The sequence below is a fragment of the Hypanus sabinus genome, chromosome 5 (genome assembly GCF_030144855.1).
Source record: "Hypanus sabinus isolate sHypSab1 chromosome 5, sHypSab1.hap1, whole genome shotgun sequence".
NCBI classification, from domain to species: domain Eukaryota; kingdom Metazoa; phylum Chordata; class Chondrichthyes; order Myliobatiformes; family Dasyatidae; genus Hypanus; species Hypanus sabinus.
Genome location: NC_082710.1, coordinates 62,861,603 through 62,888,518, shown reverse-complemented (window position 1 = coordinate 62,888,518; position 26,916 = coordinate 62,861,603). Strand labels below are relative to the sequence as shown.

At 45.6% G+C, this 26,916-nt stretch overlaps 1 protein-coding gene across 3 annotated transcripts in view; it reads left to right on the top strand.

Annotated features, from left to right (window-relative positions):
- Window positions 1–26,631, top strand: part of LOC132394192 (sialidase-2-like) — an 82,771-nt gene extending 56,140 nt beyond the window's left edge. Inside the window, exons 1-4 of one of the 3 annotated variants that reach the window (XM_059970041.1) lie at window positions 18,511–18,589; window positions 19,773–19,841; window positions 20,479–20,685; window positions 24,596–26,631. In XM_059970041.1, coding sequence (XP_059826024.1) covers window positions 20,479–20,685; window positions 24,596–25,693 — 1,305 coding nt within the window. In that variant the 5' untranslated portion in view covers window positions 18,511–18,589; window positions 19,773–19,841 and the 3' untranslated portion in view covers window positions 25,694–26,631. Of the gene's footprint in view, window positions 1–18,510; window positions 18,590–19,772; window positions 19,842–20,478; window positions 20,686–21,389; window positions 22,723–24,595 lie in introns of those variants that run through there. The other 2 variants (XM_059970035.1, XM_059970042.1) reach the window with 2 other exon arrangements.
- The last annotated feature ends 285 nt before the right edge of the window (window positions 26,632–26,916 follow it).

Sequence of the window (26,916 nt, the reverse complement as noted above, 5' to 3'; positions counted from 1 at the left end):
CCTAGAGAATGGAGGGGAGCTTAGATCTAACAGATCCTAAGGGATCAGGAAACAAGTTTAACACTCACTGGAATCAACCAACGAACTGGCGACCCGTGGTTGTGACGCCGGAGTTCCTAGCCTGCAGTCTCTGATGGAAACCAGGTATGCTGAAATTAATTGAACTAGCAGCAACTGGGAACTAGATGACTGGAACTAAGGCATCATCAAAGAGATTGGAGCGAGATGGGGGACAGCCAGACTGGACCATGACAATACATGTCCCCTAATGGGAGCCTCCAGGCAAAATCCCGGCTTGTCTGGATGGTCCCAATGGTCCAGGATGAAAGAGCAGGGAAACCAGGAACGTTCCTCTGGGCCGTAACCTTCACAGTTGACAGGTACTGGAGATCCCTACACTGACGGCGCACGTTGTCGATTATCCAGGTGGGTGGAGGGGGTTCGGTCGGAGGACACTGACAGAAACTGGTTTTATTTGGGAAATGCGAAATGTAGGGTGGGTGGATGTGCATTGACTTAGGTAGGGTAAGTTGAACTGCTGTTGGGTTGATGATACTTTCGACCTCAATGTCCCAGGAAGCGATGGGTGAGCTTCTTGGGCTTGTTTTCGAGAGGAATGTCCTTGGACGAGAGCCACACCTTCTGGCCAGGTCCATACTCAGGTGCAGGAATCTGATAGGGATCGGCAATCCTCTGGTTGCGGTCAGCAGATCGGAGCAGGGCCGTGCGTGCGTCTTCCCAGATTTTGCAGCAGCGATCGATATGGGCCTGAACCAACGGCACCGCAATCTGCTCTTCTGGAGCGGGAAACAGCGGGATTTGGTACCCAAGGGAGCATCCAAAAGGAAATCTTCCAGTGGCAGTACTAACCAGAGAGTTGTGGGCATACTCTACCCACGCGAGGTGGCCACTCCAGGTAGATGGGTTGTCGGTTGTTATGCAATGTAGTGCCACCTCCAAATCCTGGTTGACCCGTTTGTCTGTGGATGAAAGATGGACAAGGGGCTAACTGAGGCACCCAGGGCTTGACAAAAGGACTTCCAGACTTGCGAAACAAATTGGGGACCCCGATCGGAGATGATCGCGACGGGATTTCTGTGGAGGCGAAAGACGTGGCGGAGGAGAAGGCCTGCGGTCTCCTGAACAGAAGAGAGTTTAGGGAGGGCTACAAAGTGCACAGTCTTGGAGAAACGGTCCACCATAGTGAGTACGATGGTGTTTCCGTGTGAAGGGGGTAGACCCATGACGAAATCTAGGGTGATGTGCGACCAAAGACAACCAGGGACAGGTATGGGACGAAGTAATCTCACACGTGGTTATTGGAGGCTTTTCCACGGGCACAGACAGAATATGCAGAGACATAGGAACGAGTATCCACCTCCATGGAAGGCTACCAGAAGCGTCTTTTCAGGAGAGCCAGTGTCCGATCACTCCCGGGGTGGCGGGCAAACCGAGACGTCTGCCCCTACTACAGAACCTGAGACCTGACGGAATCGGGGACAAAAAGTCGATTAGCGGATCTGTTGCCGGCGTCAGCGTCATCCCGTTGGGCCTCATTCACAATAGACTCGATTTCCCAGGTGAGGGCCGCAACCACACAGGATAGAGGGAGGATGGTCTCTGGGCTGGAAATGTCCTCCTTGGAGTTGTATTGGCGGGAGAGAGCATCAGGTTTCCCGTTCTTAGACTCCGGTTGGTAGGCGAGAGAAAACTTGAATCAATAAAAAAGTAATGCCCAATGGGCTTGGCAGGAGTTCAAGCGTTTGGCGGTGTGGATATACAAAGGTTCTTGTGATCGGCCCAGACAATAAACGGGTGTTCTGCCCCCTCCTCCTCCAGCCAGTGCCTTTGCTCCTCCAATGCTAGTGGCTCCCGGTTCCGCACGTTGTAATTTCATTCAGCAGGGAACAGCCAGCGAGAAAAGGAGGCACAGGGATGAAGCTTCTTGTCAGGACTTGATCATTGAGACGGAACTGCTCCCACCCCGGAGTCAGAAGCGTCACCCTCCAGAATGATTTGACAAGAGGGGTTCAGTTGGACCAGGATGGGAGCGGACGTGAAACGCCACTTCAGTTCAGCCAAGGCTGAGTTAGCCTCGGAGTCCCAAAGAAAAGGTGCTGAAGGTGAGGTAAGTCGGGTGAGGGGCGCCACCACCTGACTGTGATCCCTGATAAACCGGCGATAGAAGTTCACAAACACCAAAAACTGCTGAAGTTGCTTGCGGGTGGTGGGTCTGGGCCACTCCGCCACCTCCCGAATCTTCTCGGGATCTGCCCTCACTTGCCCGCTCTTGATAATGTAGCCCAAGGAGTTGACCGAGGGGACATAGAATTCACACTTCTCCACCTTCACAAATAACTTGTTCTCCCACAGACTCTGTAGGACTTGATGGACATGATGAATGTGTTTTTGGAGGCTGCTGGAGAATATTAAGATGTCATCTAGGTAGACGAACACAAATCAGCTAAGAAAGTCCCTCAGCACATCATTAATCAGGCAGGGGCATTGTTGAGGCAGAATGGCATGACTAAGTATTCCAAGTGGCCTAGTGGTGTACTAAATGCTGTCTTCCACTCGTCTCCCTCCCTTACCTTGACGAGATGGTAGGCGCTTCGAAGGTCCAACTTCGAGAAGATGGTGGCTCCCTGAAGTGGTTCAAACACTGAGTTAATGAGGAGTAGTGGGTACTTGTTTTTAACGATTATATTGTTAAAGCCTCGGTAATCAATACAGGGACTTAGCAACCCATCCTTCTTCTCTGCGAAGAAGAAACCTGCGCCCAACAGGGAGGATGAGGGTTGAATAATGCCCGCCATGAGAGGCTTATTGATGTATTTCTCCATGGCTTCTCTCTCAGGCTGGGACAAGTTATATAAGCGTCTGGTTGGTAACGAGACACCAGGTAGAGGTCGATAGTGCAATCATACGGGCAGTGTGGAGGCAGGGAAAGAGCCTGTTGCTTGCTGAATACCTCCCCCAGCTCGTGGTATTCTGCGGCAACTCTGGACAAGTCGAGGGGTTCCAAGACAGGCGAGGTGGTGGTAGCCTCCCTAGGAGATGGGGCTGACTACAGACAGGTGGCGTGGCAAAACGGGCTCCAGCTGGCTACCCTCCCAGTAGACCAGTCAATATGGGGATTGTGGTGGTTTAACCACGGGTATCCTAGAACCACAGGGGCTTGAGGAGAATGGATTAGGTTAACTTGTACCTGCTCGCGATGGTTTCCAGGCAGAATCAAGGTCAGGGGTGGCGTAAAGTGGGTAACCCGAGCCAGAATTCTTTTGTCCAGCGCCCGGGCTACTTAACAGTTCCTGAGGAATTCTGGCCCGGGAGGCTATGTCCTCATCCAACAGATTTCCCTTGGCACCAGAGTCCACCAAGGCGGATAGAGGCAGGGACTGTTGGTGGTAGTTCACGGTAGCCTGGATCTGTATCCGAGTTTGGGGGACTGAAAGGAGTGTCGTCTGACTCACCAGAACGGTCAGAGCGGGGGCTATGCGAGTAGCGAAAGGGAGAGAGATTAAGTTTGGTTGAAGATGGTAAATCGGGCTGTGGGATGAGCCGAGGAGAGGGGCGGCCGGTTTTCTCTCTCTGACGCTCTCGAAGTGGGTTATCTAGCCTGGTGGCTAGTGAGACTGAAGAGTCCAAGTTGTTAGCATCATCCCTCAATGTTAATTCATCTTTTACCTTGTCACAGAGTAGTGCCTCATCATACCACCCTGAGTCGGCCGCTAATGTTCGGATCTCTATGGAGTGTTCAGCTACACTTCGTGAGCTCTGACGGAGAGTCAGTAGGTGCTTAGTGGCGTCGTTACAGTGAATGAGTTGTTAGAAAAGCTTTCTCATTTCGGAGATGAAGGTGGAGAAAGGAGAGCAGGTCTCTGGCTGGTTGTCCCAGATCGCAGTGGCCCACGCTAAGGCATCCGCTCACAACAACCCCGTGATGTCTGCTATCTTCGATCTGTCAGTGGTGTACGTACATGGCTGTTGCTCAAAAACCGAGGAGCATTGCAGTAAGAAAACCAAGCATTTCCCTAGGTCCCCAGGGTAGGGTTCCGGTTCGGGTACGTGCAACTCTCTTCGTGATTGTGTTGTCATCCCAGGCTGTGCGGTTTGGTCAGACTGGGATCCTGGGAGGGACGGAGTAAGGGGAGCGGATACCCAGTCGACCCGTTCACTGACCTTCTTTACATTCTCGGACAGAGCACGAAGGTTTTCCATAACCTCTCTGAGCAGTCGATCGTGGATGCCCAGTAGGAAGCCCTGGCTGGCGAGGGCCTGTTGTAGGAAGTTCGTGTCTGCTGGGTTCATTCTTGCCCAGTTCGTTCTGTTGCAGGGGAGTGACTGGGGACAAAGCTAAGTGCAGTACGCAGGCACGGAGACAAGGTTGAGAGGTACTAGCACAGTCACGAACGTGGAACAGATAACCAGGGGATCAGGAAACGAGGTTAACACTTGCTGGAATCGACCAATGAACTGGCGACCCGTGGCTGTGACGTCAGAGTTCTTATCCTGCAGTCTCTGATGGGAATCAGGTGTGCTGTAATTAAGTGAATTAGCAGCATTTGGGAATCAGACGACAGGCACAATCAAAGAGAAAGGAGTGAGATGGGGGACAGCCGGTTGGGACCATGGCGCCAAGGAAAGCAAGAGTGTTTCACAGGTAAGAAAATGAGCTTAGAGCATGGATCACCATGTGAAGTTAAAATGTTGTAGCTATTAATGAAACTGGGTTGCAATAGGGGAGAACTGGCAGCTGGATGGGATAAAGTTTGTCAAATATATTTAGGGTAGTTTCCTTAATCAATATATAGAGTTATAGAGTTACTAACTAGAGAGAGTGTGATACTATATCTCCTATTACGAAATGAGACAGACCAGGTGACAGTAGAGTATGAAGGGGAACACTTTGGTTTCAAGATAATTATGACGAAGGATAGGACTGGTCCTCAGATCGAGATTCTAAATCAGAAAAATGCATGACAGCGTGTAAGAGAAATCAGGAGGGCTAAAAGAAGGCATGATGTTGCTCTGGCAGACAAGGGCTTCTTCAGATTTATTGGTCATCTATGTACAGAGCTCAAAGAAATGAGGAAGAGCTAGGAGGGATTTTTTGTATCTGTATTTACTCAGAAGAAATACAGAGAGTTTATAGAAGTGAGACAAAACAGTAGTGAGGGCGTGGACCACATCTGGATTGCAAAATCCAGATATGCCTGGTGTGTCTGGGTAGTCTTGTTTTGTCTGGTGGATTTGGAGTTCCTTTCCAGGGAACGTGCTAAGATGGTAGCACAATATTAATACGCGGCAGCCTCTCCGGACTCTGGATTGGGGATTGCCAAATGTTATGTGGATTTTCTGGAGTAGTCTGTTTTGTCGTGTGCTTTTGTGATATCATTCTGGAGGAAAGTTATCTCACTTTTTAGCTGCATTGCATTTGTGGTTCCTAAATAACAGTAAACTGAAACTGAACTGAACTGAACTGAAAAGAGAAGGTGCTTGCTGTCTTGAGGCAAATTGGGGTTGTTAAGTTCCCATGGATAGACAATGTTTACCCTCAGAGCTTGTGGGACACTCTGGAAATTGCAGGGTCCCTGGCCGAGGTATTGAAAATATCATTAGGCATAGATGAGGTGCTGGAGGACTGAAGGATAGCTATTTATGGACCTTAGCAAAACCTTTGACAAAGTCCCATATGGGAGGCTGGACCAGATGGTTCAGTCACTTGGCATTCAGGATGAGGTAGTAAATTGGATTCAACATTGGCTTAATGGTAGAAGCCAGAGAGTGGTAGTGGTTGGTTCTCTCTCTGACTGGCAGTCTGTGATTAGCAATGTGCTGCAGGGGTTGGTGCTGGGCCCATTGTTGTTTGTCATCTGAAATAATGACTTGGATGCTAATGTGTTAAACTCAATCAGCAAGTTTACAGTTGACACTAAGATTGAGGGATTGGGCTGTAGACCATTCATCAAGGCAGCGAGAAAGGCTCTCAAAGTTTACCGTGGGATCTGGACCAGTTGGAAAAATAGACTGAAAAATGGCCGATGGAATTTAATGCAGACCAAGTGTGAGGTGTTGCACTTTGGGAGGACAAACAGGCTAGGACTAGTAGAGTAAACGGTAGGGCACTGAAGAGTGCAGGAAAACAGAAGGATGTGGGAACACAGATCTTTGATTCCTTGAAAGTGGCATTACAGAGAGGCTTGTAAAGAGAGCTTTTGGCACATTGGCTTTCAGGGCAAGAAGGCTGCGAGTGAACGGCTGATTTTCGGAGCCAAGGCAGTTTTTACCACTTGAGGCAAAAGAAAGGCAAGACTGTGCAGGCGCGCGACGTCAGCCAGTACAGCGCGAAAGGATTAGAAAGAAGATGGCCGTATCCAGCGGGCAGTGGAGTGAGAAGCAGCACAGAGATAGGGCTTTGGCTCAACGGGCTTAAGCAGTAACGGGACGAGGCGAGGTAGGTGTACTGGTGTTATTTGCGGAAAGGAGGAAGTATGTGTGTGAGGCCAGTTTTCTGTGCTCGGCGCCAGATGTGGGAAGTCCTGGAGTCTCCCAGCCTCCCTGTCAGCCATATCTGTATCTGGTGTGTCGAGCTGCAGCTCCTAAAGGGCCTAGTTAGGGAACTGGAGATGCAGCTCGATGACCTTCGCCTGGTCAGGGAGAGCGAGGAGGTGTCAGAGAGGAGTTACAGGCAGGTGGTCACACCAGGGCCGCGGGAGACAGACAAGTGGGTCACAGTCAGGAAGGGGAAGGGGAAGAGTCAGGTACTAGAGAGTACCCCTGTGGCTGTACCCTTTGACAATAAGTACTCCTGTTTGAGTACTGTTGGGGGGACAGCCTACCTGGGGGAAGCGACAGTGGCCGTGCCTCTGGCACAGAGTCTGGCCCTGTGGCTCAGAAGGGTAGGGAAAGGAAGAGGAAGGCAGTAGTGATTGGGGACTCTATAGTCAGGGGGTCAGAGAGGCGATTCTGTGGGTGCAGCAAAGAAACTCGGATGGTAGTTTGCCTCCCAGGTGCCAGGGTCCGTGATGTTTCAGACTGTCGGGAGGTTGCCAAGTGCAGAGCCTCTCCATCCCTGGGAATGGCCTGCTTTGCCCTGGCAAAGGATTCAAGGGGATTTTTCCAGAGTGTTCATGGGCACGTGGATGCAGTTACAAAGTGGCAGGAAGTGTTTCCAATATCCTCCACTACAGCCTCACTCACTGTTGATGTGTTGTGAAGCCTCTTCTCAAGGACTGGTGTTCCAGAACACTTCATCAGTGACAGTAAACCAGTTTGTTACGGAACAGTTTCAGTCATTTCTGAAAATGAATGCAATCAGACATATTACATCTGCATCGTACTGTAGCGGTGTGCTACACGGCGCGCTAAAATTACGACACGGAGTCGGTAACTGCAGTCGAAGGAAAAACTTTATTCGAAAACTTCAGCCTCACTTTTAAGCCTCCGTCAACCGGCCCCCCCATGGCGCAGAGGCTCCAAAGCTCTGTGCTCGCAAACCCCCGTAGGCTATCTAATTGTGAGTCGGTTCGGATACGCCAGGAAATGGGTCACCACAGTACCACCCAGCTACAAATGACTTGTTGGAAAGGTTTGCCCAGTGTCTAAACAACACACTGCCTGCAATGTCAGCAGAAAACACGACACTGACACTGAAGCACAAGCTCACCAACTTCCTCCTTGCATTTTGCAACGCAGCACATTCCACAACCAACTACTTAATAGCTATGCTGTTCCTGGGTTGTCCCTTGCACTCAAGCTTGGATCTCCTCAAACCCAATTCCAGAAGGACTATGCAGGACAAACACCTGAGACAAATTGAAGGCTCCTCAAACAAGGAGGTTAGATGTTTCACTCCTGGACAAGCAGTCCTGGTGAGGGACTACAGTGGAGATCAGAAGTGGGTGCTCAGAAAGATTGAGGACAGATCTGCACCACTCTCCTACATGGTGGAGACTGCATCTGATATCAACCAGCGATGACATATCGATCAATTGAGAAGAATAGTTTTTTAAAGAAAGGGGGGGCGCAGCTTCAGAACCACTTCCTGCAGTTCCAGAGTCAACTCCTATGATCATCACGAAGAGGTCTCAGAACCTGAGGTTGTTGCACAACCACAAGTCTCACTTGCCAGGCAGAGTGAGCCCCCTTGTCAGGAAAGATGCTCTCCCACAAGAGTAAAAATCCCCCACAGTCATTATATCTTTAGGCCTGAATGGGACAATCTAAAAATTTTGTAGATGTCTGTATGTGGTTGTTGCATTACATAGCATACTGTGTATATAGTGGAGATGCAGTCTCTATTGAGTTGGAGTTTATACCTAAGCAGGGAGGGGTGTTGTGTATTTAATATTTCAGTAATTTTTAGTAATCTTGTATATCAATATACTTTGATTAAGCATTCATTTTCATTTAAATAATCAATTACAGGTTATATGTATAAACATATTGATTGTACATGTCATACGTTACATGTGCATGTATATATTTATATGTTTATTTTATATATATATATACGTGACTGAAATATATTGATCAGACTACTATGTCATACGTACGCATCTTACTTAATGTAAACTCAAAATTACACCCGTACTTCAGACTCTCTTGTCTTCCTTTGAACTACTTGAATGTTTTGCAGTTTCAAAACATGGCAGTGAGGTTCCACGCTTGCTGATGATACAGAAATAAGTGGAAGGGCATGAGGTGAAGAGGACATTGTGAGTCAGCAAGGAATAGATAGGATAAATTGCAGAGGAAAGTGCATGCAGATTTTAGCACTAGATTTAGAAAATGAGCGTGGCTTGTCGGGATTTCCAGTGCTCTGCAGATCATTTGGGTTACTAGAAAGTTGTCAAGGGACAATAAAAACAAGTTAGATTTAAGCAGAGCAACCATTTAGGGAGCAGCCAATGTGATAGTGGGCCAGGGTTAGAGTGGGGAGCTGAGGCTTTGGTTCAGATGCTTTGCCAAGGAGAGGTGGAGGCCGAGAGAAGTTTTTGGTAAGCTTCTTTCTTTATTTCTTACTTGTTGCACAGCTAGAGCAGTAGAAATGACAGAACGGGACAGTCGAGTGATCCTCTAATGGGATGTGGTAGGACAAGGAGACTTCCAGTCTTCCTGACAACTACTTCTGCAAGAACTGCATCAAGCTGAAGCTTTTTACAGACAGCATTAGGAAACTGGAGTTGGAGCTGGATGACCTTTGGCTTATTCAGGAGGCTGAGCATTGACTGACAGGAGACACAGGGAGGTGGTTACACCTAAGGTGAAGACACATTGAACAGGGGAACCATCAGGAGAAGGAATGGGGACAATGCAGGTTACCCCTGTGGTCATTCCCTGCAATAGCAATATGGATTCTATAGCGGGGGATGACTCACAGAGGAAAGCCATGACAGTCAGTTCCCTGGCACTGAATCTGGCTCTGTGACACAGAGGGGATGGGACAGAAGAGGTGAACTGTTGTGTTTGGTGGTGGGGGGGAGGGGGTGTTCATTGTTTAGGTGAACAGACAGAAGTTTCTATGGACAAGAATGAGATTCCCGAATGTTATGTTTCCTCCCAGGTGCCAGGATCAGGGACTTCTCAGATCAAGTCCAGAGGGTTCTAAAGGAGGAGGGTGAGCTGTCACAGGTCATTGTCCATGTCAGTACCAAAGACATAGGTGGGAAGGGTGATGAGTTCCTGCAAAGCAAGTTCAGGGACTTAGGTGCTCAGTTAAAGGACAGGACCTCCCAGGTTGTGATTTCAGGATTGCTAACTGTACCATGTGCTATTGAGGCCAGAGATATGAAGAGAATACAGTTTAGCTTGTGTCTAAGGAGATGGAGGAAGAGTGAGTGCTTTAGATTTTGTGGATCATTGGGTTCTCTTCCAGGGAGGGCGGGACCAGTACAAAGGGGACAGATTGGACTTAATCTGGAGGGGGAGTCAGTATCTTTGCCAGACAGTTTAAAGTGTTGCTCCAGGGAGTTTAAACGAGAGTTACAGAGGGATTGGAACCAGCATTCCAGCACAGCTAATGTAGTGGGTGTGGGGAAAGTAGACGTTAAACAGACGTTCAAAGACAGGAATGAAAGGTTGAGCATGGCGTTGCATCTATTTCGATGCAAGGAGTTTAGTCAGTGTAATGCCCTGGTTCACATCTTTACTGTCATGCTGTAGGTATTTCGTTTAGCAGCTCTGTTCTGCTTTCAGCCTGTTTGGGTTACTGTTGAAGATAAGGGATGATGTGGAATGTGTGCCGTCCAGTTAGCGGGAGGTTTGAAGAATGAATTGGGAGAAATTGTTATGGGAAACAGGGAAATGGCAACAGAATTTAATGCGTACTTTAGATCTGTCTTCACCAGGGAGGACACAAGCAATCTTGGGACAAGGCGAGGTAGGTGTACTGGTGTTATTTGCGGAAAGGAGGAAGTATGTGTGTGAGGCCAGTTTTCTGTGCTCACTGTCAGATGTGGGAGGTCCTGGAGTCTCCCAGCCTCCCGGTCAGCCATATCTGCATCTGGTGTGTCGAGCTGCAGCTCCTAAAGGGCCTAGTTAGGGAACTGGAGATGCAGCTCGATGACTTTCGCCTGGTCAGGGAGAGCGAGGAGGTGTCAGAGAAGAGTTACAGACAAGTGGTCACACCAGGGCCACGGGAGACAGACAAGTGGGTCACAGACAGGAGAGGGAAGGGGAAGAGTCAGGTACTAGAGAGTACCCCTGTGGCTGTACCCCTTGACAATAAGTTGTTACGCCTGTGGCCCCCTCCTTTTTGAGAATCACAGGATCGCTATTGGTTTGGGTCAGGAGACTCAGGAAATGAGAGAGAGAGACACGCTGATTCCTCAATGTTTGGAATGTGTCCTGGGCCTCCGAGAGACAAAGCCACGGTTAAGGGCCCTTATCTCTTGGAGACGGAATTGTGCATTGAATACTGTACGATTCATCGAAGCCCCCAGGCAATGAACAGAGGGGGGTTGGTGGAGGGATTGCATCATCCCAACCTGATTGACGTCTGAAACCCTGTGAGTCAGGATAAAAGAGGGTCTGGGGAACAGCCCCTTTAGACGCACCAGAAGAAACGCTAGAACTCCTGTAACAGCGTAATAGCGAAAGCCGGTGGAAAAGCCCACGTGCGTCCTTGTCCATTTGCCTCGGAATTGGTGGGTCTTGCCACAGAAGAATGGCTTTAGCTAACCCAAAGGAGAAATCAGCCCCCACCGACTCTCGAAGGATTGACGTCATGAAAGGAATGGGCAAGTTTAACTCTCTCTCTTGACTCCAACCAAAGGCTGCAGCCTACAGCTTGAATGAACTAAAGAGACTTTTATATTTCCATTGGACGATACATTATCCGCTAGACAACGATAGAGCTATTTCTTATTGATTATTATTATACCCGCGCTTTTAGATTTAGTATTGACGACGTATATCATCTGTATGTTTGCATTGATATTATTTTTGTGTATTTTTATCAATAAATACCATTAAAAATAGTACCATCAGACTTCAACGGACCTCTCTATCTTTGCTGGTAAGTGACCCAGTTATGGGTATGTAACAAAGTACTCCTGTTTGAGTACTGTTGCGGGGACAGCCTTCCTGGGGGAAGAGGTAGTGGCTGCACCTCTGGCACAGAGTCTGGCCCTGTGGCTCAGAAGGGTAGGGAAAGGAAGAGGAAGGCAGTAGTGATAGGGGACTCTATAGTCAGGGGTTCAGACATGCGATTCTGTGGACGCAGAAAAGGTACTCGGAAGGTAAATATCCTGCGGTGGGAGGAAGAACAGGCAGAGGTCATGGTACATATTGATACCAATGACATAGGTAGGAAAAGGGAAGAGGTCCTGAGTAAAGACTACAGGGAGTTAGGAAGGAAGTGGAGAAGCAGGACTGCAAAGGTAGTAATCTCGGGATCACTGCCTGTGCTACGCAACATTGAGAATACAAATAGAATGAGGTGGAGGATAAATGTGTGGCTGAGGGAATGGAGCAGGTGGCAAGGATTCAGATTTCTGGATCATTGGGACCACTTCTGAGGCAGGTGTGACCTGTACAAAAAGGACGGGTTGTTCTTGATCCCGGGGGACCAATATCCTGATGGGGAGGTTTGCTGAGGCTACAGGGGAGAATTTAAACTAGAATTCTTGGGGGGTGGGAACCGAACTGAAGAGATTAGGGAATAGTAGGTTGGCTTACAAATACAGAAAGCTTGTAGACAGGGCAAGAGGGAGGATAGGCAGGTGATAGAGAAGGGAAGCACTCAGACCGAAGGTTTGAGATGCATATATTTTAACGCAAGCAGTGTTGTGAACAAAGCGGATGAGCTTAGAGCATGGATCAGTACTTGGAGATATGATGTGGTTGCCATTACAGAGACTTGGATGGCTCAGGGATACAATTGGTTTCTTCAAGTGCCGGGTTTTAGATGTTTCAGAAAGGAAAGGGAGGGAGGCAAAAGAGGTGGGGGCGTGGCACTGTTGATCAGAGATAGTGTCACAGCTGCAGAAAAGGTGGATGCCGTGGAGGGATTATCTACAGAGTCTCCGTGGGTGGAGGTTAGGAACAGGAAGGGGTCAATAATTCTACTGGGTGTTTTTTTATAGGCCGCCCAATAGTAACAGGGATATCGAGGAGCAGATAGGGAAACAGATCCTGGAAAGGTGTAATAACAAGAGTTGTCGTGATGGGAGATTTTAATTTACCAAATATTGATTGGCATCTCCCTAGAGCAAGGGGTTTAGATGGGGTGGAGTTTGTTAGGTGTGTTGAGGATGGTTTCTTGACACAATATATGGATAAGCCTACAAGAGAAGAGGCTGTACTTGATTTGGTATTGGGAAATGAACCTGGTCAGGTGTCAGATCTCTCAGTGGGAGAGCATTTTGGAAAATGATCATAATTCTACCTCCTTTACAGTAGCATTGAAGAGAAGTAGGAACAGACAAGCATTTAATTGGAATAAGGGGATTTATGAGGCTATCAGGAAGGAAATTGGAAGCTTAAACTGGAAAAACATGTTCTCAGGGAAAAGTATGGAAGAAATGTGGCAAATGTTCAGGGGATAATTCTGTGCAGTTCTGCATAGGTATGTTCCAATGAGACAGGGATGTTATGGTAGCCTACAGGAACTATGGTGTACAAAGGCTGTAATAAATCTAGTCAAGAAGAAAAGAAAACCTTACAGAAGGTTCAGGGAGCAAAATAATGTTAGAGATCTGGAAGGTCATAAGGCTAATCAGAAGGAGCTTACAAAGGAAATTAGGAGAGCCAGAAGGGGCCATGAGAAGGCCTTGGTGGGCAGGATTAAGGAAAACCCCAAGGCATTCTACAAATATGTGAAGAGCAAGAGGACAAGATGTGAAAGAATAGGACCTATCAAGTGTGACAGTGGGAAAGTATGGATGGAACCGGAGGAAATAGCAGAGGTACTTAATGAATATTTTACTTTAGTATTCACTATGGAAAAGAATCTTGGTGATTGTAATGATGACTTACAGCTGACTGAAAAGCTTGAGCATGTAGATATTAAGAAAGTGGATGTGCTGAAGCTTTTGGAAAGCATCAAGTTGGATAAGTCGCTGGGAGTGAATGAGATGTAACCCAGGCTACTGTGGGAGATGAGGGAGGAGATTGCTGAGCATCTGGTGATGATCTTTGCATCGTCAATGGGGACGGCAGAGTTTCCGGAGGATTGGAGGGCTGCGGATGTTGTTTCTTTATTCAAGAAAGAGAGTAGAGATAGCCCAGGAAATTATAGACCAGTGAGTCTTACCTCAGTGGTTGGTAAGTTGATGGAGAAGATCCTGAGATGCAGGATTTATGAACACTTGGAGAGGTATAATGTGATTAGGAATAGTCAGCATGGCTTTGTCAAGGGCAGGTCGTGCCTTAAGAGTCCTGATTGAAATTTTTGTGGATGTGATTAAACACAATGGTGAAGGAAGAGCAGTGGATGTAGTGTATATGGATTTCAGCAAGGCATTTGATAAGGTGCCCCATGCAAGACTTATTGAGAAAGTAAGGAGGCATGGGATCCAAGGGGACATTGCTTTGTGGATCTAGAACTGACTTGCCCACAGAAGACAAACAGTGGTTGTAGACGGGTCATATTCTGCATGGAGGTTGGTCACCAGTGGAGTGCCTCAGGGATCTGTTCTGGGACCCTTACTCCATGATTTTTATAAATGACCTGGATGAGGAAGTGGAGGGATGGGTTAGTAGGACACTCAAAGCAGCTACACAGGTTGACTTTGCGGTTAAGAAGGCGTACAGTGTATTGGCCTTCATCAATCGTGGAATTGAATTTAGGAGCCGAGAGGTAATGTTGCAGCTATATAGGACCCTGGTCAGACCCCACTTGAAGTACTGTGCTCATCTCTGGTGGCCTCACTACAGGAAGGATGTGGGAGCCATAGAAGGGAGCAGAGGAGATTTACAAGGATATTGCCTGGATTTGGGAGCATGCCTTATGAGAATACGCTGAGAGAACTCTTCTTGGAGCGACGGAAGATGAGAGGTGCACAGATAGGGGTGTATAAGATGATGAAAGGAATTGATCGTCTGGATAGTCAGAGGCTTTATCCCAGGGCTGAAATGGTTGCCACAAGAGGACACAGGTTTAAGGTGCTGGGCAGTAGGTACAGAGGAGATGTCAAGGGTAAGTTTTTTACTCAGAGAGTGGTGAGTGCATGGAATGAGCCGCTGGCAACAGTGGTGGAGGCAGATACGATAGGGTCTATTAAGAGACTTTTGGATAGGTACATGGAGCATAGAAAAATAGAGGGCTATAGGTAAACCTGGCAATTTCTAAGGTAGGGACATGTTCAGCACAACCTTGTGGACCAAAGGGCCTGTATTGTGCTGTAGGTTTTCTATGTTTTTTTTTCCCATAAATGGAAGTATTGAGTACCAAAATGGGATGCTACATTGAAGTTGTGCAAGATGCTAGTGAGGTCAATTTGGAGTATTGTGTGCAATTCTGGTCACCTACCTACAGGAAAGTTATCAATAAGATTGTAAATTTTCTCTGCACTATTTCAAGGAAGTTGCCAGAACTTGAGGACCTGAGTTACAGAGAAAGGTTAAATAAGTTCCCTGGAGCGTAGGAGAAAGAAGGCAGATTTTACAGAGCTTTGCAGCTAGGGGTACAGATATGGTATTTAGAAGCAATCTTTTTTTCACTGAAGCTGTTTGAGATTAGTAGAGGTCAAGGGTGAAAGGTGAAATATTTAAGGGAAGATGAGTGGGAACATCTTCATTCAGAAGGTGGTGAGAGTGTGGAATAAGCTGTCAGTGGAATTGATGGATGTGGGTTCATTTAAGAGAAGTTTGGGTAAGTACAGGGATGGGAGGAGTGTGGAGGTCTATGGTCCAGATGCTGGTCAATGGGACTAGGCAGATTAGCAATTCAGCACTGACTAGATTGATGGAAGGCTCTGTTTCTGGACTGTAGTGTTCCCTGATTATGACATCCAGTGACTGAGTAAAAATCCAATACGCAGATTAATATGTGTGAGGTCACGCACTTTTGTAAGAAGAATCAAATGGTGGATTATTATCTACTGTAAATGGAGAAGGATTGCAAATGACTGAAGTTGAGAGGATCTCGGTGTTCTACCACATTAATCACGCAAAAAAACTAACAGGAAGGTTTAATGGATGTTTAGAAGGCAAATTCTATTTTGGCCTTTATTGCAGATCGGTTGGCGTTTACAAACAGGTTGGCTTTATTACATATGAGACCACAGAAAGTGCAGAGTTTTCATCTCCATACCTAAAGAGGAATGTAATAGTGTTAGAGATTCACCAGGCAAACCTCTGGGATGACAATGTTCTCCTTTAAACAGAGACTCGTCAAATTCTGTATTCATTCCTTGCATTCTAGAAGAATGAGGCATGATTTGTAAAACATAGTAGATGTTAAGATGTTTTCACTTGTGAGTCATGAACAAGGTGACAGACTCTAGATAAAAGAGGTTAGTTATTTAAAACGGAAGCACATAGAAATTCTTTGTCTCATAGGGTTGCGAATCTCAGAAATTCATTGCCATAAAGGGTGGTGGTGTAGGGCAAATCTCTAGAAATACATCTGATGGAGATCGAGGAATCAAGGGTTATGGGGAACTGAAACAGAAGAGGAGCTGAGGCCAATACAGATCAGCCATGACTAAATTGAACGAAGGACAGACTACCTCCATTCCAATTTCTTCTTGCGATAACAGTATTTACTGATATCAACGAGTTGTCAGAAAGTAGTTTGTAAAGGAGAAATAAATACGATGTAGTTCAGTGTTGTGAGGGGTCAGATATTTGTCAAATGGAAGGGAAATGTGGAATGCTCCATTTCAGTAGAATAAATAACGAACATTGTCTCTGTGGTGAGAGTCTTGATCATAACACAACAGGAACATGAAACTTCAAAGATAAAGCTTTTTTAATTATGAGAAGCTTAGATAATGTAGATAGTCAATGCCTGTTCCCCATGGTAGGGGTGTCAAACACCACAGGGCACAGGTTGAAGGTGAGCAGGAGGGGAGGATATGAAGGGTAAATTTTTCACACAAAGAGTAGCTACAATGAGCTGCCAGAGGGGGTAATGGAGGCAGGAGTGGTAACAACATTTAAAAGGATCTTGAAAGGTACTTGGATAAGCAGAATATAGCAGGGTATGGAATTAACACAGCCAAGTGAGTTTAGAGTAGATATGCATAAAGGTTGGTATAGAAGCAGTGGGTCAAAGGACCTGTTTCTATGCTGTACAACTCTGCCTGTTGTCCATTCTATAAATGATTGGGATTTTCTGTGGCAGGTCTTGGCCAATGAGGTGAAGGATGACAGCAACAAAGATGGCTAATAGTGTGGGTGCAATGATGCAGCCCTGTTTAACCTGTGTTGCAATGATGCGTTCAGATTCAGCTCCACTATGCTGAGCCCTGTGGCTAACATGCCTCAGTATTCATCAGTACTTTTCAGGACAGCCATGTTTTGATCGTATACACCAGAGTGCTTGGTGTTATACTGTATCAAATGCCTTTGTCATGTGCATGAAAGCCAAGTGCAAGGGTTGTCTTTGTTCACAGCTTATTTCCTGGAATTGGCATGTTGTGAAATCTGTGGTACCTCTAGCTGGGCAGAAACAACACTGATTCAGGGAGTACTTTTTCAGAAAGAGGAAGAAGCCGGTTAACAAGGATACGTACAAGCACTTAGCCTGTTGTTGCAGGAGGGAGATGCCTCTGTAATTGCCATGAGCTGCCTCATCTCCCTTCTTGAGTATGGTCACTATTAGAGCATCCCTGTCGTCTGAGGGCAGTTGCTCCTTTTGCTCAGACCATCAGGGGCAAGATGCAGGAGAGGCAGTTCACCTTCGTTAGGGATCTCTGCTGGGAACCTGTCAGAACCAGTTGAGTTGTTGCATTTCAGTCTCCCATTAACATTTCGGTCCTCTTTCACACTGGCAGGTTCCCCGTATCTTCTCCACAGGTCTCTGGTGGACTTGGTTAGTAACCCTTGGTTCAGCAGTGCAGCCACAGTTCCTGAAAGTGCCCTCTCCATCGATTACTGATATCCTGCTGATCCTTTAGCAATTTCTTCCGGTGCTTTCATTATTATCAGACCAATCCTGATGTATTCTGGACTTGTACCCAAAGATGTTTTTGAAGATTTAAACAGACCCCAGTAGTCTCCAATACCCTCTGGATATTCCTGTTGAAAGTTTTATCCAAACGAGGATGGAAGGAGCTGTTAGGTGGCAGAGTTAGTCGCCCAGTTCAAGGCCAAGAACAAGGTCAGTACCACCACTGTCATGGAGCATCAGTCTGCCTATGACATCTCCATCACAGCACCCTGTGAGGAGGTCCTCCAATGTATCGTGAATGCCATTTCCAAGGCAAACAGGGGTCCTGGTCTGAGCTCTGAACAGGCTCAGAATGCCGGTCTTAGTGAATTCTGGGGTGGGGTAACCTAACTGGTGGAAACATATGGAATTCACACCACTGACGTTGGGTTGAGGATCAGTTTACGCAGCTGGCCTGACGTTATGTAGTAATTACATAAAGGGTTTTAGCACTTGAATGTTCAGTAAAATGTGTTGTGGTTTTTCTAAAACATAAAGCGTCTCATTTTGTTTTATTTTCGGAAGTCTACACTATTCTTTTTCGCTCCTGATGAAGGGTCTCAGCCTGATACATTGACTGTTTATTTCCCCCATGGATGCTGCCTGACCTACCGGGTTCTCCCTCGTTTTATGTGTGTTTTGTAACGTAAATTATTTGCGATGAGGGCGGCAGCCCAAAGGAGGAAACGAATCTTTAATTTTTTAGATAATTTTAGATAAACAGCTGCCTCTCTTTCTTGCCAATGGATCTTCTCGGAATTCACAGTTCAGTGAATTTCTAGCAAACAGTTCGGTATCGCAGAGGAGAGCTGTTGGCAGAAACAATCGGACAACTTGGATCCGGGGCGGTGACGGTGGGGGGTGGAGGGTGAGGGTGTGGTGTTCTCACTATTTAATGAGAGGGAATTTGCTCTGGTGGTGACTGTATTTCTCAGCGGCCGAGACGGGCGGCAGCGTTTTGGATCCGGAGACAGTTACCGACCCGGGGTAAGTGGCCGACGGTCAGAGATGGGGTGAATCGTGCAACTCCTCCTGTTCCCTCCGGAGACAGTGAGAGCGAATCCGGAGCTGGCCGGTGAACCGAGGGGTCGAATACCCTGTCCCATCCTCGTCTCTGTCAGTGGAGCCCCGCCGCTTCTGAGGTGCCCGCGACCAGCGGTTCTCCGGCTCAGCCTTAGCGACCCCCGTCTCTCAGAGCACAAAACGGCACCAGTCTGTTCTCCCAGCCCAATACCCTGGGCACTTCCTGTCGCTTTCCCTCTTCCTAACTCTACTTTCTGCACAAATCCCAACCAATTGTTTCAACTGCCAGTGATCCTTCACTTTCGTTCGTCCGGAAGGAAGGGTGCCTGTGAATGGGAGAAGCACTGAAGAGGAACTGGCAGACTGGACAAGAGGCATCGGGACTTTTGCTGAATGTTGTGTATCTGATGCGATGCCGGGGTCTTACTGGTTTATATAAAGTTATATTTACAGTAGGTAAGCCCCAAGTTACTGGAGGAAGTGTGTTAGTGTGGATAGTACAGGCTGGAAGGACCGAGCCAATTGAGTACCCCTGGAATCGCTTCTTGCCCCTCAGTTGATTACTACAGTATTCAGATTAATGACCTGGAGGATGGAACAGAATGTGAAGTTCCAAGCTTGCCAATGACCTGGAAATAAGTGGAGACGCCATTTGGTGATGAGGACATTGTGGATCTGCAAAAGGTTAGATTGAGCGGCTGGGAGAAAAGAGCTGGCGTGGATAAATGTGGGAAGTGTGAACAATCAGAGGATGGATTATTATCGAAATGCAGAGGGATTGCGGATGAGTGAAGTTGAGAGAGCCTGGGGGTTCAGAACATTCATCACAAAAAACTAACAGGAATGTCCAAAAGGTAGCTCAGACGGCAAATTATATGTTGGCCGATGTTGAAAAGGGATTGTGGTTCAAAAAGCAGGCTGTTTATTTTTCATAGTTGTACAGGATGAGGCCATGCACGCAAACAGTTCTAGTCACCTTACTTAAAAAGCATTCAGTAGCAATACAAGTATTCCAAAGGAGATTCAGCAGGTGAATTTCTGGGAGGAGAAGTTTGTTCTAACAAGAGTACAGATACCCTCTGACAACACAAAATAGGTGAACTGGTCTGATGCTGCTACTAATTTGTTTTTTTTGTTACTCATACAGCTGCCCTGGCTTTTTCCAGATCTCCTTGATAAGCCTCTTGCAGTTCTGCCGAGGGTGACATTGAAGAGGGTGAGTCATTTGAAGATGACCAGAGTCTCCATCATTATTATTAAGAATGTGGAAGATTCTGCATCATCATCTTTATTGTCATCTCCTAAGATGTTCATATTCAGCAGATCAACAAGCAAGGAGAGAGCACCTCCGACTGTAGCATTCCCTCAGAGGTGTGAACCTTCAACCCACAGCCTCTTATTTAGAAATATGAATGCACAAACTAATTCAATGACTGCTAGTCATTAAACAAAAAACTCAGTGTTGATCCAATAGAAGTTATTTATTGATTTGACATTAAATCAATACTCTTCATTACAATTGGCTCTTTGAGCGAAAAGATTAAAAGGTCAAATCCTCTGGTCAGATTTGACATAGTCACCTTGGTCATGGAAAAAGACAAGGAAAATTCAAACTATTCAATAACTGAAAGGGAAGAATTCCTTAGTGTGTGGAGGAGGGCAGGGCAGGGACAAGCTGAATTGCTCTTAATAGCGCTGCTATGATCTAGAGAGGCCAAATGCCTGGGCTCCTCACTTACTCAATGTGTACAGTTTAAAACCAAGATTCAGAAGTAATGTTGAGCAACTTCCTCCTTCAGCAGAGAAGTTGGTATCTTTTATTTAACTACAAAATGTTCTACCTTTCTACCAAGATGGCTTGTTCAGATTCTTTGTGCAAAACCGATCTGTTCAAGAAATGCACAGGACCAGGTGGATTTCGAATTCCTGCACTGCTCCACATTCCAGACTCAAACATACTTCTGGCCTTTGCAGAGAGCAGACGCGGCTGCAAAGATGAAAGTGCTGACCTGTTGTACCTGCGACAAGGCGAATATAATAAATCATCAAAAGATTTCCAGGTAAACTAGAAGTAGAAATCTGAGCAAGTAAGCAAATGCTGATGAAGCAAATGTGACTATACTTAAAAATACAACCAAACTGAGCAACCTGTTGACACCAGTATGGTTTCATCCAGCATCGTGTGTACGTTGATTCGGTTACAGTGACTGTGTGTATTACTCTACAACTCGCTCAAAATTAGTTTCTTTGTAAAGTTTTGATATGTACCTCATGTCAATCTTAAACATAGCTTGTGAATTGTCCTCACTGCAGAGGATATGAAGGGGAATGTACTTTTCCTTATTTTGGGAGTGATAACTCTTTACAATTGAATTCATCTGCCCTGCCTTTTGTCCACTGGCAGGAGGCAGCTTCCTTCCTCTCAGCTTTGGACTTGGAAGCTGCCAGCACTACAATACTAAGAAATAACTCTCAGCTTTTCCCAGTTAGCATTAACTCGCACTTAGCGTGTCTTCACTGTTCGAATGTGGGTGTAACTGGCAAGGTCTTCCTTTTGTTTCTCTCCATAATTCCTCACTGGAACACGCTGGGAATTATTTTCATGAGGTATAGCAACCTCTTTGGTGAAGGTTCTCCACAGGAGTTTCCAGATATTAGCCACTAATGAAGGAACGACAATATATTCCCATCTCTGGTGGTCTGAGATCTGGGGTGGGGTAGGGGGGAGAATTGGTGGCATTTTCTTCAGCCACAGCCTTTGTAATTTTAGTTGATTTTGGGTTTGGGAGTTGCTGACAAAACAGGCAAATGATAGGCTGGAGCACAGAGAGTTAGGGAAGCAGCTTTGCACTGAATGAAGTTGTAATGCTGTTCAAACTATAGCAAGAGTATATAATCACTTTCCTGACCTGTGATTTGGGGAGTCATGAGGTGAGTTGGCATAATACCAGTCAGATCAGCCACAGTGTTTGAGTGGCTGGTCTGAATGAATTTCTGGTCAATGGTTATTCCTCCTCAGGATGACCTGGTGATTGAAAGACAAGGGAAGGATGTTATTTAATGAGCAAGTCATTTGCAGAAGATGCACTTCCAGGAAAGATCCCCAAATTTGCAGTTAAATGTGGAATAACCACAGATTCCTTAACGGTGCTTCCTTTCATCTTGCATTTCACCCCTTTTGTCAGTTACTGTCTTCAATCTTCCATCTGCTACAGACTTTATTCCCAGTTTTGTTCAAAGGTCATCTTAAGTGTTGTTAATTGGGAGGGATGTCAGATATAGATTTTTTTTACACTGAGGGCTGGGTGTGTGGAATGCACTGCAATGAGTGGTGATAGAGGCTGAAACATTAGGAACATTTAAGAGATTCTTAAATAGGCACATGGATGAAAGAAAAATGGAGGGCTATGTGGGAGGGAGGAGTTACATTGATCTTACAGTAGGTTAAAAGGGCCTGTACAGATCTATATTTTATGTGTGACAAATGTCATAGTACAGTCAGCCCTCCTTATCCGCGAGTTCCGCATCCTCGAATTCAACCAACCGCGAATCAAGAAAATCCGGAAGTGCTCTTCCAGCACTTGTTGTTCGAGCATGTAGAGACTTTTTTTTCCATGTGATTATTCCCTAAACAATGCAGTATAACAACTATTTTACATAGCATTTACATTGTATTAGGTGTTACAGGTAATCTAGAGATTATTTAAAGTATACGGGAGGGTGTGCGTGCGTGTCAGGAGGGGCCGGATGCGGTAGGACTCAAGTGCAGACTAATGAATGTTCTTTTACCAGGATTTTATTAGCGGCCACAGGGGCAACAGTCTCTCAACACCAGGAGGCAGGCACGAAGCCAGAATGGCAGGTGGAGGTCTTACCCGGGAAAGGCTGTCCAGCGAGGGCTGATGATTACGGGTGCTTCAGGCAAGAATCAGGTTCCAAACAGGCAGAATCCGGAAACACAGAATTCAACAATTTCCGTTGGCAGTAGTCACTATAGCAGGCTGGAACGACTCAGTTCAGGACTGGGACGAACAAGCAGAGAGTGTGAGTCGAGGCAGGGTTTAAATGGACCGGGTAATGGGCGAGAACAGAAACAGGTGGGTGCTATTGAGGAGATAAGTGCGGAATTGGCGAAAGTCAAGGAAGGGGCTGGTTCAAAGCCCACATGGTCAGGTGAAAGAAGGTAGAATTTAAGGGCTGTCAGCAGAGCCCCTTTGACCCAGTGTTCAGGCCGAATCCATAACGGTGCGTTATCGTGGATCGGGATCGAAAAATAAATCTGAAGTTCTTTTACTAAATAAGTTGAAAAAGGTACATCCGGTATTATTTAGCTTCAGTTAGTCAAATATTTGTCTTAGTATATAGTACTGTATATAATTTGCCTTTCTATGCATATAAACACTTAAGAACTTAAGTTTCAGTGCCGGGCTCGGGAACTTCTTCCCCCCAACTTCGATCCAGTGACAGACCGCTTCCGAATGTGCTCTCCATCCGTGCTGGGTTGCTGTGGAGGATCAAAAACCCAAAACCCAATAATTAAACCACTGCATTGCTTAGTAATAATTGGAGTTTTCATCGGGGCAAGGCCTTTCTCACTTTATTCTTTAAAATTGTTCCGATCGTTGACCGACGTAGCCTAACGTTTTTACACTGACCGATGACGTTTCACCTCTTTCTGATCACTTTATTATTTCCACTTTATTTTCAATCGTGATTGTGATTATTTTCATGAATAGAAACACTGCGGATTCAGAGGTCAAACACCAGGTGGTAATGTCCACCGCACGGAGACAGGTTTAATAAGGGACTTGAGCATCCACGTTTTTGGTATCCGCAAGGGGTCCCGGAACCAATCCCTCGCGGATAAGGAGGGCCGACTATACTCTTGAGGATACGAACAGAACTGACCAGACACACACATTATTGTTTCAAGGGCAGGTCAGAGTCCGGGTTCTCTGTCGTAGGGCATTTGCTTTGTATTTCCCCAAAGCCTTGCCACCGTCTAGAAGGCAGGTCCGATGTCTGATGGGAAATTCTCCAATTCTTTGGATGGGAGAAGATCCAATAATATTTACGAAACCTGATTTTATTTCAGAGGAGACACCTTTTGGTACTGGGTTTACCATCTCTACGGTAGCTGTAGTACATGCTGTCTATTTAATCTCAGTAACTGGTCGAGTCAACTGAGAAACTGAATGCCATACTCCCACTCCTCAGTGCTACTTCCAACAGTATCTGAAGGCGTATTAAAGCTAAACATTATAACAATATTATGAGAAATCTTCAGACTCTGTCATCCTCTCCAGAGCAATTAAAGAAGGGCAGCGAATGTTGGTTTGGTTATCAGGACTGAAGGAATGTGAGAAAGCTGGTGCTTGGACACAGAGCCGGAAACTGGAGTACGATGATAACTGGGTGCATGTTTAGACTTTGATGCTTGTTTGTCCTGGGACACTGAGAAAGTTCCCAGGCACTGAACAAAATACAGGAAAAGGATTAAACATGACTTAGGTTCAGGACGTTTGAAACTTGGGGATGGGTTAAAATAAAGAAATCAATATAAAGTAATTAATTTGCTCTTAAGAGCAGACAGATTATGCAGATCCAAACAGCTGGAATGGGGAATGTCAATGCAAAAGATTGAAGTTAAATTATCACTGCAGATTGATCACGGTGGTTATAAATTGTTAAAAGGTAAATTCCCTTCTGAAGTCAGAGCTGTCTTTTTGTCAAGTGATTGACGTCTGCAGTGGATTGTAGGAAGTGCTGGCAAACAAAAACTGCAGCCATTCTAAAGTCAGTTCATTTAAAGGGGATCAGGACACCCATCGCTGAGCTGAATGGGTCAACTGGCTCTCATTGTTCACTATTTACGTCAGTTCAATGAATGGAAAATCCCCAGGAATTTTTGAATGTTAAAATTGCTAGAATTCTATTCTATCTGACTATGTCTTGGTCTCATTTTCTCAGTGGGAGGATGCAAAACCTATCCAGTCTGCACAACTAGGGAATTGCCGATCCATGAATCCTTGTCCCGTCTATGAGAAAAAAAAGAAGACAGTCTTTCTCTTCTTCATTGCAGTCAAAGGATCAACATCAGAGCAAGAGCAGATCGACAGTAGAAAAAATGCTGCACATCTTTGTTATGTTACCAGTGTCGACAATGGACACAGTTGGAGTGTCACTATACATCTAACAGACAAATGCAACGGTCCCAAAACGGAGTCTTGTATAGGTGACACCATCAATACATGGGCAACATTTGCCCTGGGTCCAGGCCACGGTATTCAGCTAAACAGTGGCCGTCTTGTTATCCCTGCCCATGCTCATGTGATAGAGTCCAATGAAATCAGGGTACGGGCTTTCACTTTCTACAGTGATGATAGTGGGGATTCCTGGCAAATTGGTGAATTTATATCTGGGGAGGAGTGTGGGGAATGTCAGGTGGTATCATTGGATCAAGGCAATGGATCCAGTGGGCCGGCTTTAATATATTGCAATGCTCGGAACAATAAAGCAGATAAGAATCAGTATCGGGTGGAAGCCTTCAGTACTGATGGTGGGAAAACCTTCTCAGAAGGGAAACTGGTGACACAGCTGGCTGAATATTCAGCAGGTTGCCATGGCAGTATCATCAGTTTTCCTGCCTCAGACATTTCAGATGTCCAAAGCTATTCTGACCTTAAAAATTACCACACTCAAAAGGGAGGTGATGCTTCAAATTTTGACGTTATATTGTTCTCACACATCACAAACTCCAACCCACGGAGGGATTTAGGAATTTACCTTTGTACTTATTCTGGTGACCATCTTACCTGGACAAACCCTTGGGTCTTTTTCCCTGATAAAAGTGCCTACTCAGAACTGGCATTTGTTAAGCTTCCTGAGAAAAGTAATCCTGTTGTTACTTGTTTGTTTGAATATGGGTGTAAAAACAATGTGATCTCATTTTGTGTTTTGCAAATTGATGATATTATTGAGAAAACTGTAAAGAAAATGAATGATACTCGGAATCCAGAAGTAGACAAATGCACAATTAGTAAATGCTTTCATTGCTGTTGCTGCTAGCAGCTGGAATAGATTGTGTTTGGGATGCTTGGGTCCCCGATGATCCCTCAGTTACTTTTTACACACCTTTGCGCAGATCATAGCTGCTTTTCTTGAGCTCTACGGATCCCTGGCAATGGAGGCTCGATGTCACGCTGTAAGTGCTGCTCACACGGAACTATCGATCCGGGGTTTCTGGTTCGGGAAGACCCAGAATTGTATGTTCATCGTATGAAATAACCTTCTGGCAGGTTAACTAAATCAAAGGAATTTTGTAATGCTTGCTAGCTTTGAAATGAAAATGCAGATATAACCACAAAAGCACTTTTATTCAATGCAAACAATCACAGCACAACAGGTCTGCACACAACAGGTTGTCAGATTCCACCTGCTGATACCAGAGAACACATGGGAAATTTCCACATTCCGTATTAATGCCAGAGGTAGAGAACAGCAGTCAGTCTGCTAATATCATGCTCAGAAATAAATAAATGTAATAAGAGAATTCATGCATAGAAACAGTAAGATTTGAATAACCTTTTATTGAAAAAGGATCAGGCTCTTTCGAAATAGAGATACAATTTTACGACTATTTCTTACAGTTCCTCATGAATCAAAATATTGCAATAAGTTTCTGCTCTAAAGAATGCAATGGTCAGTTGTTAATGATACAAAGTTGAGTTTGGTTTCTCCAGTGTAAAGGTGGTTCCCTCATTGTGCTGATGTTTAAAACACAAACTCTAATGTCTACAGCAACTGAAAGTTGTGTTCATGATGACAGTGGGAGTCGGCCTTTGAAACTCATTGATACTGTGCTGGCTGCATTATTTTTCACCGTCACAGTCCGATAGCAATTTGGTATTTTTCTGAATTAAAACACATTCTGCTGAAGTTTTGTTTTTTCCTCTTCCTTTTGTAAACCTAACAACTGCAGTGAGTAATAAACATTTGACCTGCAACATTGTAGACTTTGTCTTTACAGAACCCAATATAAATCACAACTAACAGATGCTGAAATTTCCAGCATTTACCCATGTCCAATGTATTCTCCATCTTACCCCATTTCACATTGTCTTTTTTAATTCCCACAATAAGTGCTGGATTGTGTTAAGATCTGTCAGTGCTTTAGCTATTTTAGCCAGAATTTCAGATTTAAGCTGAAATAGTTAAATTATAAATCTACATCAGAGCCAAATTTGTCAACATATTTTTCCATTTTCAGATGTGTGTGCTGATTGGACACA